This window comes from Populus euphratica, unplaced genomic scaffold (genome assembly GCF_000495115.2).
Source record: "Populus euphratica unplaced genomic scaffold, PopEup_1.0 scaffold57.1, whole genome shotgun sequence".
Classification (NCBI taxonomy): Eukaryota; Viridiplantae; Streptophyta; class Magnoliopsida; order Malpighiales; family Salicaceae; genus Populus; species Populus euphratica.
This window is the reverse complement of record NW_011499919.1, coordinates 236,528-254,088: the sequence shown is the minus strand read 5'-3', so window position 1 is coordinate 254,088 and position 17,561 is coordinate 236,528. Positions and strand designations below refer to the sequence as shown.

Sequence of the window (17,561 nt, the reverse complement as noted above, 5' to 3'; positions counted from 1 at the left end):
GAATTTACAATTTACATTTTTAATATTAAAAAGCTATGGATTTGGATTCCTTAATGTTATTAATAATAAATTGCTTGTAAATGTAATTATAGTTATTTTTTAAAATATTTTTTATGTTAAAATATATTTTAATAATATATTTTTTATTTTTTTAAAATTAATTTTAAAATAAGTATATTAAAACAATTCAAAATATATAAAAAAATTAATTTTTAATAATTTTTTTTTTAAATTTTAAAAACACAGTACAAACTATGTCCAAAAAATAACATGATCAGTCGTATTTGAAAACTTACAATTAAGTTTGAATTGAATGACATGGATTTAATGAAGATTATAGTGAGAGGGTCCCAATCCAAAAATTATAATTTATAAGAATCTAAATGAAACATTATTGATTTATTTGATTAAAATATATATAAAAAATCATCTCACGTAACCACTCGCGGGAGACCATAAAATGGGTTTTGGTTAAAAAAAGCATTATTACACATTAAGTTAGAAGTTTTAAGAAAATAACACAAGTTAAAAAAATATCACAAAAATAATAAAGTTTAAACATAATTACTATTAAAAATAATAATTATTTTAAAATACCTGTATCAATCAAATTAATTAACATATATAAAAGTCAACCAAAGTTTTTATAAATATCTAATGGCTAATAGATAAATTTAATAAGCAATGGTAAAGAAAGAGATAGGAGATTAACGATCATGACAAGAGAGAGAATAAAGAAGAAAAGGATAAAAAAGAAGAACAGGCCACCGTTAATAAATTAGTATTTCGTTTTCAACATACCAGATGCCGTTAAAAAATTTCTTATGAGATGATTTTAATTGTATTTAGAAATATCATGATCAGATAAATATTTTATTTAAAATTAATTTAAAATTAATTATGATCTCGTTTAATAGTTTATCAACATATAATTAAAATTATCTTGTAAAGATTATTTTTAATGATAGTGATTATATAAAAAAACAAAGTCATGGTAACCTATTATTTCCTTTTCATTTATTTTTTATCATATCTTTTTATCTCTTCATTCTTTTTTAACTATTATATCTTGAATATTATTTTTTAAGTTAATTTGCATAAGACTTGCATATTGATTTTAACTAAGCATTAAATGGTTACTTTTTTTTACTTATATTATTCTTCAGAACGTTTATCAAACTTTGTCCTTTTTCAGTAATAATTAAAAAAAAAAAAACTTAAAATAGTTACCCCACTTCTTTGTTGATCTTGACATGCACGTTGTATGGTGTGCCACTGTCATGGCTTGCCAAAGCAAGAGCTCTGAATAGTTGACATCAGGATCTTACAGAGAACCAAAAAGATAGCAAAGATTTGACCTTGCACTCCTTGGATTCGTAAACTTGGCCATCACAAAGCAATTCTGATCAGATTCGATGAACTTTGTGCATCTTTGCCAAGACTGGGCGCACAAGCTTTATAAGGTTTGATCCACCGCTACCTCGTAGTGGAGACTGACAAAGTGCTCGCCATGTCTGAGAGCATGGGCTTTTCAAGGTTTGATCATTGTTTCTTCGTGGTGGAGGTTGACAAGGCGCAAGAATCCAGAATAAGCATGGCCTGAGAACAAAGAGGACGTACAGAGGACCATCCAGAACGATGAAGTGGTCCTCAATCAAGACTCCCAACTATGTTTTGCCAAAATTATTGAAGGGCAAAAGTCGCACCAACCCTTGATCTGGATATGGAAGAACATCTAGCTAGTAGTGAGAGCCAGACTTACTTTAAGCATGTTCATGTGATTTGTCTCGATTAATCTTTGAGTAATGAAAGATTAGTTTTGGTTGTCCAATACGTGAAGGTGAGCATACTTCTGATTATCCAAAATACCTGTAAAAAAGTGATTGGAGATAAACTATATCGAATGATTTAAAAAAAAAATTGAATAATTTTGGTTTTAATTAAAAAAAAAAATTAGTTTGACACGGTTTGGTATTTTTATAAAAATAAACTAAAGAAATTCATTGTAAATTCATAGCTTGCTGTAAACTAAAATCTATTAGATCAAGTCTCTCAAAATTAACCCAGTTAAAAATCTATTAATTCAAATTAGATTTATTATGTATTAATAAATTCAAACCAATTGATTCAATTCTTTTTATTCAATTTAATTTGATTTTTTAATCTAAATCAACTATATGAACCGATATTTTTTTAATTGACATTTCATAAAAACTCCAATTCCCCGCTAAAAACATAAAATTTCTTTTGTAATTTAAGTATTTAATTAGTTTATGTATATTTCAATTATTTTTATAAATTTTAAAATTAATAATCATATAAATACTTATTATAATAAAAAGTTTTGTCAACTTATACACAAGTTGTTAGCTCGAAGTTCACTTTTCTTAATCAATGAATGTTTTTTTGCCTCCATGCCTCCTTGAATGGACCTATTTCTCTTATCAATTATTTTCCAGCATAACCTTTTTCATCCTTGAACCAACACACTTGTGAGAAAAAAATAATTATTTTTTATTATTACATCATTCTCCTTGAGATAAAATAATTTAACTAAAATATATAAATACCTCATATTATCATATAAATAATTCTTTCACAATTAAAAAAAAAAACAAAACTCCATTTAAAATAACAGAACAACTCACGCAATATCACGTAGCCATATTGCTATTACTTTGCTCACGCTCCCTTCTTTTCTCATTTTTTCTCGCCTCCTCACTTTATCTTTCTGCTTAACATACTTTTTTCTCTTCTCATATTTATTGACCTAAACATAGAAATATTCCCTATTCTGAAATATGATTAGTTTTTTTGCTTGAAAGCTCTTAGATTCATTTTGTAACCTCATTAAGCAATATAAGCTCATGATTTTGTCATAATTTTGATCAACGAAATGCGTTTGATTTTATATTTTAAAAACATTTTTAAAAAAATTATTTTTTTATTTTTTTCTTTACTTCAAATTAATATTTTTTTGGTCTTTTTAGAATATTTTGATACTAATGTCAAAAATAAAATTTTAAAAATAAAAAAAATATTATTTTCATAAATTTTTAAATAAAAAATATTTTAAAAAACAACTACAATTATCCTTTAGATGACAATGACAAGAAAAAAAAACTACATACAATAATTAATCATTCTATACCTTTGATGGCTTTATCACATGCTGTGCTATTGATATTGATATTGATGGCTTTATCTACAATTTATTTTTTAAAGTATTTAAAAATATTTAAAAATAATATATTTTTTATATTAACATTGAAAAAACAATTCAAGGACAGAAAATGGTGCCTTTTTCATTACTTTGTGTGTGAAAATATTCCAATTTATTTTTTCCACCATTTCTTTCTTTGTTTTTATTTTTCATTACAAGGCTCAAAACTTATTTAAGCTGGTCTAAATAGTTAAATTGAGTAAAAATAGAGCAAATCAAATTAAATCCGCACCCACCACCGAGTATATAAACATATCTTTTCAATTCAGATTAAATGTTGGGTCAACTTGTGAACTACAAAGTCAAACTTATCAAAAATTTATTATCAAGCCATCATTATTTCAATCTTTTAAAACAACTAATTGGTGCTGACATGATCAAGTTTGAACTAGATTAATATATATTTTATTTTCTTTTCAAATTTAACAGAAAAAATAACTAGATTAATATATCATGATCAAGGATGATGATCATGGTGGTGCTTCAAAACCATTGTTGAATTGTTCAATGTACCAAAGTTTAAAAATAAAAAAAGATGAGGGATCTAGTTGTCAACTTCTAAGCACCGCTCTATAAACACAAGGGAAAACCATTTTCTCCACTTGCAGTCCATCCACCAGTTATACAATGCCAAGTGGATCAGTCTCGACCGGGTGGGAAGGCTTTATTTAAACCGTTAAGATTTCAAAAATTCAAAAACCTTTAAAAGCCCACACAAACCCCCAAAGCACAGAACTTTCTCGCGCAACGCAACCCCCCCCTCTCTCTCCCGCCTCCTTCCGACGTTTTACACCTGTATCTCATCTCAATCAAAATCAACAAAACCCTAATCATCAAATCGTGACCCCTAAATCCCCCCTTTGAGAACGATCGATTTCATCAATAAAGTAAGACCTTTTCCTCTGCTTCCCCGCCTTTCTGTTGACTTGGAGAACTTGATTTTTTTAATATTTGTTTTGCTGAAATGGTTCGATTTCAATAAGTTATGGATTTATTTTGGTAAATTAGAAATATTTTTTTTTTGTATTTGTGATCCTGTTAAAGTTTCAATCATGGGGGTTGATTGATTGATTTTTTATTTTATTTTGGATTAAACAGTGCTAAATTAGTGTTTTTATTCTGATTTAGCAGATATGGGCTTGGATGGTGAAATGAAAATCAACGGGAAAGAAGATGATGATCTGAAGGCACCTTTGCTGAAGCCGTCGGAGGATGTTGCAATTACTGTCTTCCCTGGTAAAGGAGATAAGAAGGTCAGAACTGTTAAGTTCAAAATAGGGGAAATCAAGTGCACATCGTGCTCGACGTCTATAGAATCTATGTTGGGAGAGGTTCATGGGATTGAAAGTGCTGTAATATCGCCCCTTGATGGCCGTGCTGCTATCACTTATGTGCCTGAGCTTGTTGATGTAAGTCAGCTTGGAAAACTTGTGTAAGCTTATTGTTAGTCATGCTTCTTTTGTCCTGTTAGAATAAGTATGTTTTAGAGTTTTTTTGTTTCGATTATTTATACTTGTCAAATGTGGATGAAAAGGCACATGTGGTGGACTCTGTAATATTTGTTTGATTTCGGATTTGAGATAGCTAGTTTGAATTTTTTGTTGGTACTAATTTGTATGGTATTTTTCTCCTGTTGATGAGTAGCAAATTTATGATTTTTTTTTTAATGTCTTTAGGTTAATAAAATCAAGGAAACTATAGAAGATGCTGGATTTCCTGTTGATGAATTTCCAGAGCATGATATAGAAGTATGCCGGCTTAGGATTAAAGGAATGATGTGCACCAGCTGCTCTGAGTCTGTTGAACGTGTCCTTCTAATGACTGATGGAGTTAAAAAAGCAGTGGTGGGTCTAGCTCTTGAGGAAGCAAAGGTCCACTTTGACCCAAACCTCATTGATACAGACGGCATTCTTGAAGCAGTACAAGATGCTGGCTTTGGAGCTGAGCTCATCAGTTCTGGGAATGACATGAACAAGGTGCACCTTAAAGTTGAAGGGTTTAATTTTGCAGAAGATGGTGACATGATCCAATCCTGTCTTGAGTCCACACCAGGTGTGAATCATGTTGAAGTGGACTTAGCTGAACATAAGGTAACTGTTTGCTATGATCCAGATCTCATTGGCCCAAGATCTATTATACAGCGCATTGGAGATGCATCATCTGGTCCCAACATTTACCACGCAGAATTATATGTTCCTCCAAGACGAAGAGAAACAGAGCAACTACAAGAAGTTCGGATGTATAGAAACCAATTTTTGCTGTGTTGCCTTTTCTCTGTTCCAGTACTTGTATTCTCCATGGTACTCCCAATGCTTCATCCTTATGGTAACTGGTTAGAATACAGGATTCACAACATGCTCACAGTTGGGATGCTTCTCAGGTTGATCCTTTGTACACCAGTGCAGTTCATTGTTGGCCGAAGGTACTGAAATAAGCATTAATTTCATGTTCATCAATTTTATTTTTACTTCTACATTTTCTGTCTTTGATAAGTGAAATTCAGACTGTTAAAATCTTTGCTATTGATGTTATTTTCAGGTTTTATGTGGGATCATACCATGCTTTGAGACGGAAATCTGCTAACATGGATGTTTTAGTTGCACTTGGCACTAACGCAGCTTACTTCTATTCTGTATACATGGTGATAAAAGCTATAATGTCAGATACATTTGAAGGGCAAGATTTCTTTGAGACTAGTGCCATGTTGATATCGTTTATTCTTTTGGGAAAATATTTGGAGGTTGTGGCTAAAGGCAAGACTTCAGATGCTTTAGCAAAGCTGACTGAACTCGCTCCTGATACAGCTCATTTGGTAACAGTAGATAGTGATGGAAATGTTGTCTCAGAGATGGACATTAGTACTGAACTGATTCAAAGGAGTGACATGATTAAGATTGTTCCAGGGGAAAAGGTCCCTGTTGATGGGATTGTTATAGATGGTCAAAGCTATGTGAATGAGAGTATGATCACAGGGGAGGCAAGGCCCATTGCTAAAAGACCAGGAGACAAGGTATAACACTGCAATTCATCTGTTGTTTACATAGATTTTATGTGCAGCACTTGTACAATTCAGAAGGCTCAGCCAGGAATTTCTGTTTCAATTGTTAACAGGTGATTGGTGGGACCATGAATGAGAATGGGTGCATACTGGTCAGGGCTACTCATGTTGGATCAGAAACTGCACTTTCCCAAATTGTTCAACTTGTTGAAGCTGCTCAGCTTTCCAGGGCCCCTGTTCAGAAACTAGCTGACCAAATCTCCAAGATTTTTGTTCCTACAGTGAGTTCATTATATCCTTAGTTTGATATCCTAATTAATGTTTGGATATCAGGTCTTTTATGAGATGACACACTCCGCATGCTTTACAAAAAAGTTTGCTATTGCTTGAATCAGTAAAAAATTAAGTAATTTAAAAATAATAGACTTTGCTGTCTGGCTAGGAGGGAGATGCATCATTCTAGAAAATGAAGCGAGTTTCTCCCTCTCTCTCTCTCTCTGTTTTTTTTTTTTCCTTAAGCTTAATTGATTTTCTTGAAGAGTTCTCTCCCTCTCCCTCCTTCCTTTTGTGTGTGTTTTCATCTAGTTCTCTCTTTATATTCTTTTCTTTCCAAGGGCTTGCACTTTCATGATATAAGGCATCCATTTGTACATATAATAATGGTGAGGGCAATGCACTTTCTGATCTTTTCACTCTTGCACATGTTTCAAAACTGTTTTTTTTTTTTTTTTTATTATATGGGATGACTGGGAATGCAGAACATTCCAATTTTTATGTATCTTGGAAATGCCATTTCAGGTTGTTATTGCAGCATTTATTACATGGCTGGGATGGTTTATACCTGGAGAAGCTGGTCTTTACCCAAAACATTGGATACCCAAAGCAATGGATGGATTTGAGCTTGCACTGCAGTTTGGTATTTCAGTACTGGTAGTTGCTTGCCCGTGTGCTCTAGGTCTAGCAACACCAACAGCAGTCATGGTTGCCACTGGAAAGGGTGCTTCTCAAGGTGTGCTCATCAAAGGTGGAAATGCACTTCAAAAGGCGCACAAGGTAAGGCAACTTTTCTGATAAACCGTCATCTCTGTTGTCAGAAACTGGGTTTAATGCATGGGCTCCTTTGCTGTTATGAGAACTTAGCAAGCCTTATCCGTGGTAGATTTGTTTCCCATGAAGCACTTGCTTTGCCATTTTTTACATTAGACAAGAGTAGATTTCACAAATACATTTTATATTCACTAGGGACAAAGTCAATTGATGAACTTCAATATCTCTTGTAACTGATCATGCTGTTGCTGTCCTCCAGGTGAAAACGGTTGTCTTTGACAAGACAGGGACATTAACAGTTGGAAAACCAGAGGTAGTTAGTGCTGTGCTCTTTTCCAGTTTCTCAATGGAGGAATTTTGTGACATGGTTACTGCTGCAGAGGTGGGCATCTATATCTCGAGCATTGTTCTGATATCAACACTAAAGGATTTAGATACATCTTGATTTTCATAAAAACATCTTGATTTTCATTAAAAAAAAAGGTTGGAGAGGCCACTTTAAGAAAAATAAGATTAGTTTCCATTCCTGAAGTATTATGAAATATGACTAATTATTGTTTTCTTGAACAATCATTGATATATTAGATACTGAAATCATACTCATAACATGTTGGGGAAGATAGCTTATTTTTATTTCCCCATCCATATCCTCAGGCAAATAGTGAACATCCAATAGCAAAAGCTGTGGTGAAGCATGCTAAGAGGCTGCGCCAGAAGATTGCTCCTAGTGCAGAATATATTGCAGAGGTTAAGGACTTTGAAGTGCACACTGGAGCTGGGGTGAGTGGAAAAGTGGGTGACAGAAATGTTTTGGTTGGGAACAGGAGGCTCATGCAGGCTTGTAATGTCTCAGTTGGTTCTGAGGTTGAGAACTACATTCGAGAACATGAGCAATTAGCTAGAACGTGTGTGCTAGTAGCCATAGACGGAGGGGTTGCTGGAGCTTTTGCTGTGACTGATCCAGTGAAGCCAGAGGCTGAGTGTGTCATTTCTTTTCTTCGTTCCATGGGCATCTCAAGCATCATGGTGACTGGTGATAACTGGGCCACAGCAAGTGCCATTGCTAAGGAGGTTGGGATTGAGAAGGTGTTTGCGGAAACAGATCCATTAGGAAAGGCTGACAGGATTAAAGATTTACAGGTATGCTTACTTTCCAATGCAAGAAAATATACAGAGAAGGAGGCAAATAAAAATTTGTGACGTGCTGTTATATGTTAATGAATTGGAGCTTTGAATAATGATTAACCTGTACTAATCTTAAGAGGATGGTGACATTCAAGGAAACATGCAAATGCCCATCCCTTTATATATTGAAGGTATTATGGTATGAAAAAAAAAAAAATGTTAGACAGTTTACATTGGATGAAATCCTAGATGAGTCCCAGGGCAAGACGATGACATGAAACTTTTTTGAGTTTTAACTTCCAGAATTGGCAGCTAATTTAGTTTTAAGAGTCTGAGTGGTTCTGTTTTTTAGTCATTCTTTTGCATTTTGATTGAACAGCAATAGGGTTGGGTTGGGTGTGAACTGATTTCTTACTAATGTTCAAATTTCATAAATTTGTAAACTGAATGCAGGGAAAAGGAATGACTGTAGCAATGGTGGGAGATGGAATAAACGACTCACCAGCTCTAGTTGCAGCTGATGTTGGGATGGCAATTGGTGCCGGCACTGATGTGGCCATAGAAGCTGCTGATATAGTTCTCATCAAAAGCAATTTAGAGGATGTAGTTACGGCCATCGATTTATCAAGAAAAACCATGTCCCGGATACGGCTAAACTATGTATGGGCTCTTGGCTATAACATACTCGGCATGCCTATTGCTGCTGGTGTCCTATACCCATTCACTGGAATACGGTTGCCACCCTGGCTTGCTGGTGCTTGTATGGCTGCTTCATCACTTAGCGTGGTTTGTTCTTCTCTCATGTTGCAGTCTTATAAGAAGCCTCTGCGTGTTAGAGATAGAGCCTCTTGAAGGAAAACTCATTACACGATATTTGACAATCTCATGTTAGCTAGTTTTTACTCTTTTATCTGTATCTACCATTGCTCTGATTGCTGTGATTATAAACATTTGCATGCCCTTGGTATATACACAATAAATTTGTCCTGATCTCAGGAACTAATACACTAGAGCAAAAAAGGATTGGAAGATTTGAATGAGAAATGACTAGAGTGGTCCATACACTATGCCCATTTGCAGTCTTCCTACTTGCCAGTTGCAATAAACAGAATGAAGGAAAAGTCAATTCTACTTTCTAATTTAGTGTATGCATTGGAAAAATTACGAAATCCATAGTGGGAAATTCATTGGGAACATATATAGCATGGCAATGGCATGTATCATTTGGAAGTTTATGCTTTCTTTTACCTCCCCAGATCATAGCTGTGCCCTTCCTTTCATGTGAAAGAGCAGGTGTTGCTGCTTGTGACCTTTTCCAAAGAAAAACAGAAAATAGATTAGCATCCAAAGTACTGTGGGAGAAAGCAAGATAACAAGTAACAAGCATGGACATTAAATTTGGCCCAACTTAGACGGATTGATTTAGGAAATCTGATATCCAGAACCTAATTTATGTCTGGATTCAAGTTGCATCGGGAAAAGACTTTCATGCAGTTGACCAAATTAAATCTTTAGTGATTTAATTTACATGATGGAGTTTAATTTAAATCTAATCAGATTAATATTAATAATTTCTTGTAAGAAAAGAATAAAAGACATTATTTTAATAAAATTAATTCGTCTAAATTGATTCACTAACCCATCTATGACCTCATGATCTAATAATCGAAGTCATTTTCTAGGAGTTGGATATGGCAACAATGATAATAAGACATTTATTTGATGACGATCCTACCTCATTAGACACTGTTTCAATTCAAGGGAATCCATATTAGAGACAAATAGTCAGTCAATTTGCAATAAAGAAGCTGCAGTAGTTCCTGTTTAGTGGTAGTTAAGGTTTTCATGGAATAAAGAAGGAAGCAAGTTCAAGGTGGGAAGCTCAGCAGCATTAAAAAACAAGAGATGGCTGGCTGGCTGGCTGGCTGGGCAAAATTATATAAATAAAGACTAGCACAGTAATTAAAAAAATTTAACAGAATAATACAATTAAATTTGTCTTTTTTATGAAATAGAACTCTTTAGCTTTTCGTATTTCAAAAATACAACATTTTAATAAATGTTACCCCAGAAAGCGTGACATGTTATTAAATTTCCACATGGATGCTCTTCTTCTCTCTTGAGCCGACGAACGCAAGCCCATTCTGTCAATTTTACATGACATGGGTATTTAGTCCCTTCTATCCCTTTTTTTTTTTTTATCTATTACAATAGTAGTTATTTTTTATTTAGTTTGATTTTTATTAAAAAAATAATTAGATTAGTTTTTTTTTAAATTCAAATCAAACTAATTCAAATCTATCAATTTTGGTTTGGTTCAATTATTTTAAAATAAAGAACAATTTAAACTTATTTAATTTGATTATTTAGGGATTGACTAGTTTTTTTGATTTTTCTATAAGCATTTGGCTTCTTAGGCTGCTTTCTTATCTCCCTACGGCCTTTGGTGACTTGCTTTTTCATTTTAACACAGCTTAAAAAATAGCAATTTAAGTTGGTATGTAAAATTATAAAATATAATTTATATTATTATGGTCAATTGTTTTATTAGCTATGAACTTAAAATTTATATAAATTTATATTATTTTATATTTAATTTTTATTAAATAAATAAAAATAATAGAATTTAAATACATGACTACTTGATTATTAAGGTTATAATACCATACTAAAAAATTAATTCAATTTTAAAATTTAAATTATTTAAAATTTAAAATTTATATAAATTTAAATTATTTGATTCAAATGGTTCTATCCCTTTTTTTTTTTTTTTTTTTTTTTATCTATTACAATAGTAGTTATTTTTTATTTAGTTTGATTTTTATTAAAAAAATAATTAGATTAGTTTTTTTTTAAATTCAAATCAAACTAATTCAAATCTATCAATTTTGGTTTGGTTCAATTATTTTAAAATAAAGAACAATTTAAACTTATTTAATTTGATTATTTAGGGATTGACTAGTTTTTTTGATTTTTCTATAAGCATTTGGCTTCTTAGGCTGCTTTCTTATCTCCCTACGGCCTTTGGTGACTTGCTTTTTCATTTTAACACAGCTTAAAAAATAGCAATTTAAGTTGGTATGTAAAATTATAAAATATAATTTATATTATTATGGTCAATTGTTTTATTAGCTATGAACTTAAAATTTATATAAATTTATATTATTTTATATTTAATTTTTATTAAATAAATAAAAATAATAAAATTTAAATACATGACTACTTGATTATTAAGGTTATAATACCATACTAAAAAATTAATTCAATTTTAAAATTTAAATTATTTAAAATTTAAAATTTATATAAATTTAAATTATTTGATTCAAATGCTATTATATTTTGAGTTTATTTGTAAATTTTTTAAGATGGTTAACACCGGTCCCTGAAATAGAAGACATGTTAAAAATGACATCAGTTCCTAAAACTTGGAGATTTTGTCTAAAATGTTGACGTTTATCCGTAAAAAGAAGAGTTACATCTGATTTACCAAAAGAAATAATAATGGACATAATCCATATTTGGTATTTTATTTTTTGACATCGGTTCTTTTCTGTAAATAAAAGAGACGTATCAACAAATAATATTTATTTTATAAAACAAAAATTATTTTGATATCGTTGAGAAATGAGTATATCTATATTTGAGAATTGAGTTTTGAACCCACGAGCGATGACATAATAAGATGAGTGTTGGACTTGCGTTGCTATTTCTTTTATATTTCTTTTGTTTTTTTACGTGCAAAATTTTTACAAGTATTTATATATAAAAATATAAAAAATTACTTGAGCATCATTGTATGGTAAAAGACTAAAATACCCTTGGATTTCTTAGATATTTACAAAAATGCCATTGGCGGTGCGTGTGCCTCACCCGCGGTTACTGTTGGAGGCGGTGAAATTTTTTGATGAGATTCCGGGAAACAGATGGTTGATTCTGATAGATCTAAGAGAGAAGATTCTGATGACGGTGGTTTTGACTTTCGTTGATGGCTGATGAGGGAGAATAATCGGTTTGAAGCTTCGGGTGGCCGATGACAATCTTGACCTTTTTCCGGCTAGATGAGACGGTGACAACGTGTAAATCTGTTGGGGTTTTGCTTTAAAGGGGGCGATTCACCTTTCTATGGTGGTTTAAGGGCTTAAAATGATCGGAAATGGGAGATCAGATGAGAAAGAGAGTCTCACCGGCGAGAGAAGAGAGAGGCTCCGAGATGTTGCTACAGTGTGAACGCGAGCATGGTGTGCCAATGTGTCTGAAGGTTGTGAACCGTTGGATCGGGAATGAACTGATCATGCGGCTGTGATTGGCTTGATCTGCAAGTTGATCAGATAGTTTGGATGGGCTGAGTAGTGATCCGGTGTGGCGTAGTATACCGAGTGTTTGGTACACCTGATGACGTGGTGCAACAGGATTAAAGGATATTATTTTAAAGGCTGAGATGAATTTGAGTTTTAATCTAGTGTAGTAAACCCTATTGTATCCTATTAAATTAAAAGCCTAGATTTAAACACTATTAGATCTAACTGTTAGGATATTTTTGATATTTTTTCATATTGTTTTAAAAAAAAATTAATATTTTACTCGCGTGAAAAAAAGTAGAAAAAAACATTAATATTATCAAATAGTAAACATAAATAGTAAACCCTTGGATTCAGATTTCTTTTTTTTCCCTTTTTTTTGGTTGTTATATTTTCACTGGCTATTTATAGCCACTGAAAAGGGAACATAAAATCATGTATTGTGCAAAATTTCAATGTTACAGCTGTACCGTTTATTATTGGCAAAAATCCTCTACCTACTGTGACAAAATTGTATTATTTTTTTGTTTTATTATATATAATAATAATATTTATTTATAGGGGTAAAATTAAAAACTCAAATCAGTATTAGAAAAAACTTTTCAATCGCTAAAAATAAATTTGAATTATCGAAAAAATCTTTATATGAGTATCAACTCGGTAGACCGGGTTTTTTGACAAAAAATAGTTTGAAACTTATTTTTTATCTCGGTTAACATGATGGGACCCATATTGATCCGGTGGACTCGGTTTTGCCCCAAAACAGCCTGAAACTCATTTTTCATCCTTGGGACCCGTATTGACCTGATGAACTTGGTTCTAACCGAAAATGATGGTTTTGACCTGAAACGACCCGAAACTTATTTTTTATCCTGGTCAACATGGTTTAATCTATATTGATCTGGTAGACTCGATTTTGATAACCTATATTGATCTGGTAGACTCGATTTTGATCGAAAGATGCGGTTAATTTGAGAAAATATATTTTAAACTTTTTTTTGTTTTATTTATTATAAATAATAAAATAACATTCAGTAAAATTTTAATAAATTTAAAATTAAATTACAACAACCTGTGTGGACTTCATGTTGAGTTGGTGTGGATTACAGCTGCTCTGCTTATCAAAAGCAACTGAAAGATGTAGTTTCAGCCATAGACTATACATTGCGAAAGACCATATCCTAAATTTGGATTAGTTGCTTCTGGAAACTAGGCTACAACATGATTAGCTTGCCTTTCGCTGCTGGAATTCTGTACCCTTTCACAGTAATTCGGTTACCTCCTTGGCTTGCTGGTGCTTGCATGGCTGCTTCATCTCTTAGTGTGGTCTGTTCTTCTCTTTTGTTGCAGTCTTATGTGTAACCTCTTGGTATAAAGCTCTGTAAAACTGTTTACTTGCTAGCACAGAGATGGACTCATGGCTTCTGTCCCAATTGCTGCTTTCTGCAGCTGTTACTTTGTAACTTGCTTCAAATAAAACATAGTCAATACCTTACATTGTATGTCATTTCTGCATTTCGTGCTTGACATAAGTTTAATCAAAGCTCGCTTTGTCATGAGGTTTTGTATTTGTAGTTCCTAACTAACAGTCAGGGCTCAAGCATTGGTAGCAGAGAAGGCACGAAACAGGTAGAGATGAGGAGGCCTGATTCTATACTCTTCAATTGTTGAAGAACACTAATGAACCAGCGACTATAGTTATTCGGGCCACATGTCAACTTGATGACCATCTATTCATTATTTAGATTGTTGAAGAACACTAATGAACCAGCGGCCACATGTCAACTTGATGACCATCTATCCAAGGTCCAGCTTGAGTCGAGTTAAGTTTATTTTTAATTTTAAATTATCTAAAAAGTTAATCTGATTAAATCGATAGGCTGATTGGTTGTTATAAGTATAAAATGTATCATTAAAATCATTTAAAAAGATATTTAATTTTAATTGATACATTAATTGGTTAGATAATATCATCCCATAAAAATATAAATATGATTTAATAAATAAATATTTTTACTTAAGAGATCATAAAACAATTTAATTTCCTAATATAAGTAAATATCATTAAATTATATTTCAACAAATCTAATTTAAAAAGAATGCTAGGTGATGGTGCTCCTAGTATAATGTTTTTTAGGGAAAGTGTTACACTTCTATACTAGAAAATAAAATTTATTTAATCCTAAAACTTTTTAATGCTACATGGTGTAGAATAAAAGTTTATGTTGGATTATTCGAATAGTCATCTCTTCAATTTTGCCAATGTACTAAATGGAGACCAAACAAAGGAGAAAAATAAAAAAAGTTTCAAATTTGAAAGGGAAAATTGAGACAAAAAAAAGTTGTGGAGCTAAATTTAGACAAAACATAAACGTTAAGGGTGAAAACTGAATTTGTCCCTTTCGCCTAACCCATTTGATACTTGGGAATTAGCAACATTCCTTGTCTGTAGCCAGCAACCTTTTCATCGACAACTACATCTCTACACGTGGCATATCTAAGTATATTCTCTCAAAACCCTCTCTGTCTCTCTAAAACCCATCTATTCAAAGCGCTCTCTCTCTCTCCAAAAAAAATAAAAAAAGCGCTCCCCCCCCACCTCTCCCCCACAGGGCACCCTCCTCCATTGTGGATCACTAAAAGGGTAAGCTTGAAAATAACGCCTTTTTTTTTTTTTTTATCAATCATATAGTATAGTTTCATTTGTACTGTGTTTTTTAGCTTTAGCTAATGAAAAAATTTCCATTTTTTAATAATTTAATGAGGAAAGTTTCAACCTTTATCGCTTGGTATAGAAAAAATTGGATCTTGTTGGGTTGTTTACTTGATTTTGATTATAAAGTTACCCTTTTTTGGTATACTTGCAGCTTTAGGAATACTGGGTTTTTGAGTAATATTAGAGATTAAGCTTGTAGGGTGGTTTTGGATGATTAGTACTCATTCTAATATGGATTGGATTGGTGGGTTTTTTGGTGGGTTTTGAGGTTTCTACGGCGACCCTTTTGTTTGCTTGGTGAAAAAATGAGGGAAAATGGGAGAAAGTGGGAATTTTTGGGGGGTTTTCTTTTCTTTGGCTGTTAAGTTTCTGATAATGGAAACTTGGTTTAGATGATCCACGTAGTTATTAATGGAGTGATTACTTTCATGAGCGTTGGAGTATATGAAATTTGAAATTTTGGTTCATTAGGATTTTGGAATTCAGGAGTTAAGTGTGTTGCCATGGATAATTCGGGTTTGGGAGGTCGTTTTTTGTCAGGTCCAAATAGTGGTTTGTTAGACCTTGAGTCCCCGATTCATGGACACCAACAATCCCAGTTAGGTCATCCCTCCTTAGCGCACCAACATCAGGTGAACTTAGTGGGTTGTTTTGATAATGATCACCAACCAATTGGGCTAACTGAAGTGAAAGGTACACCACCAAAAGTATATTCAGCGAATTTTGGTAAAGGAAAAGCTGTTAGTCCTTTTAATTGTGCAAGCAGTGGCAATGCGAGCGAAGATGATGACCAGAGTTTTATGGAAGATGGGCATGGTGAGAATTCTACTGGTGTTAAGGGAAAAAAGGGATCTCCATGGCAGCGAATGAAATGGACAGATAATGTTGTTAGGCTTCTTATTGCAGTGGTTGCTTGTGTGGGTGATGATGGTACGCTTAATGCTGTTGAGGGGCTTAAGAGAAAATCTGGGCTTTTGCAGAAGAAAGGTAAATGGAAAATGGTTTCGAAGCTAATGATTAGCAAGGGCTGTCATGTTTCGCCACAACAGTGCGAGGATAAGTTCAATGATCTGAATAAGAGGTACAAGAGGCTGAATGAGATTCTTGGGAGGGGAACTACTTGTACAGTGGTGGAGAACCCTGTCCTTATGGATCAAATGCCTCATCTTTCAGCCAAGGCGAAGGATGATGTCAGAAAGATATTGGGCTCAAAACATTTGTTTTATAAGGAAATGTGTGCTTACCATAATGGGCAAAGAATACCCAATTGCCAGGATCTTGATCTACAAGGTTGTTCATTACCCCTTGAGAGGAGCTCGAAAGATAATAATGGGTCAGGGGAGGATGAAGCTGAGGGAAATGGTGACAGTGACGATGGTGATGGTGATGATGATGAATCAGATAATGAAGAAAATAATAATGCTGATGAGGACGGGGAGAGGGTAGGCCAATTTTGTGAGGGGCGAGTGAATGATGATCATGCCCATCGTTGGTCTCAATCAGGTGGGCGAAATAGTTTTGATGTTGAAATGGCAGCGATTTTTCAAGACCCTGCAGTGTCACCATGGGAGAGAAAGGAGTGGATTAAGAAGCAGAGGTTGCAACTCCTAGAGCAAAGGGTAAGCATCCAGGCACAAACTTTTGAACTTGAGAAACAACGGTTCAAGTGGTTGAGATACTGCAGCAAGAAAGACAAGGAGTTCGAGAGGCTGAGGCTGGAGAATGAGTGGAAGAGGCTGGAGAATGAGCAGAGTGCTTTGCAACTGAGGCAAAAGCAACTGGAAATGGATTTTAGGAGTTCAGAACCATCATTCGACCCTGCTTGCCTTGGTATTGATGGAGTGCAAGGAAGAGATCCAATTGATCTGAGCAGGCCTCAATAGCTTCTTTACTGATGGATTGACAGTTCACTCCTGGTATCTTGTATGACTTTCATGCAATATCTATAGCATTATGTACATGATACTTAACATCATGTACCGCATATATTGCCTTAGATTAACCTTAGGAATGTTCGATATGACTTGTAAAATGTGCAGAAGCTTTTAACTGCTTGTCTTCTTTTAATGCATTCCTTTTACGACTTAATTGTTGTTTATATGACTTGTAAAATGTTTAATTTGCTAGTAATAACTACATGAACAGAAGCTACAA

The 17,561-nt window shown here is 33.3% G+C and overlaps 2 protein-coding genes across 5 annotated transcripts; both read left to right on the top strand.

The window, feature by feature from the left end:
• Positions 1-3,906: 3,906 nt before the first annotated feature.
• Positions 3,907-9,589, top strand: LOC105134922 (probable copper-transporting ATPase HMA5). 2 transcript variants are annotated; one of them, XM_011039523.1, is made up of 9 exons: positions 3,907-4,110; positions 4,355-4,632; positions 4,900-5,645; positions 5,762-6,233; positions 6,335-6,502; positions 7,020-7,274; positions 7,528-7,650; positions 7,923-8,408; positions 8,847-9,589. In XM_011039523.1, exons 2-9 carry the CDS (start codon positions 4,357-4,359, stop codon positions 9,243-9,245), a joined length of 2,925 nt encoding a protein of 974 aa, XP_011037825.1. In that variant the 5' UTR covers positions 3,907-4,110; positions 4,355-4,356; the 3' UTR covers positions 9,246-9,589. The 2 variants fall into 2 exon arrangements, with proteins under 2 accessions (XP_011037825.1, XP_011037826.1); XM_011039524.1 differs by having other exon boundaries at positions 4,352-4,632.
• A 5,624-nt stretch (positions 9,590-15,213) lies between these two features.
• On the top strand, positions 15,214-17,561 carry LOC105134921 (uncharacterized). 3 transcript variants are annotated; one of them, XM_011039521.1, is made up of 3 exons: positions 15,214-15,259; positions 15,293-15,335; positions 15,559-17,561. In XM_011039521.1, exon 3 carries the CDS (start codon positions 15,911-15,913, stop codon positions 17,288-17,290), a length of 1,380 nt encoding a protein of 459 aa, XP_011037823.1. In that variant the 5' UTR covers positions 15,214-15,259; positions 15,293-15,335; positions 15,559-15,910; the 3' UTR covers positions 17,291-17,561. The 3 variants fall into 3 exon arrangements, with proteins under 3 accessions (XP_011037823.1, XP_011037822.1, XP_011037824.1); XM_011039522.1 differs by having other exon boundaries at positions 15,243-15,259; positions 15,290-15,335; XM_011039520.1 differs by having other exon boundaries at positions 15,237-15,335.

Bases quoted from the DNA above. Each gene is read 5' to 3' on its own strand.
- LOC105134922 (XM_011039523.1), top strand. From the start codon at position 4,357: ATGGGCTTGGATGGTGAAATGAAAATCAACGGGAAAGAAGATGATGAT. The intron at 5,646-5,761 runs GTACTGAAATAA...TGTTATTTTCAG, and splicing joins CAGTTCATTGTTGGCCGAAG to GTTTTATGTGGGATCATACC. The intron at 8,409-8,846 runs GTATGCTTACTT...AACTGAATGCAG, and splicing joins ACAGGATTAAAGATTTACAG to GGAAAAGGAATGACTGTAGC.
- LOC105134921 (XM_011039521.1), top strand. From the start codon at position 15,911: ATGGATAATTCGGGTTTGGGAGGTCGTTTTTTGTCAGGTCCAAATAGT.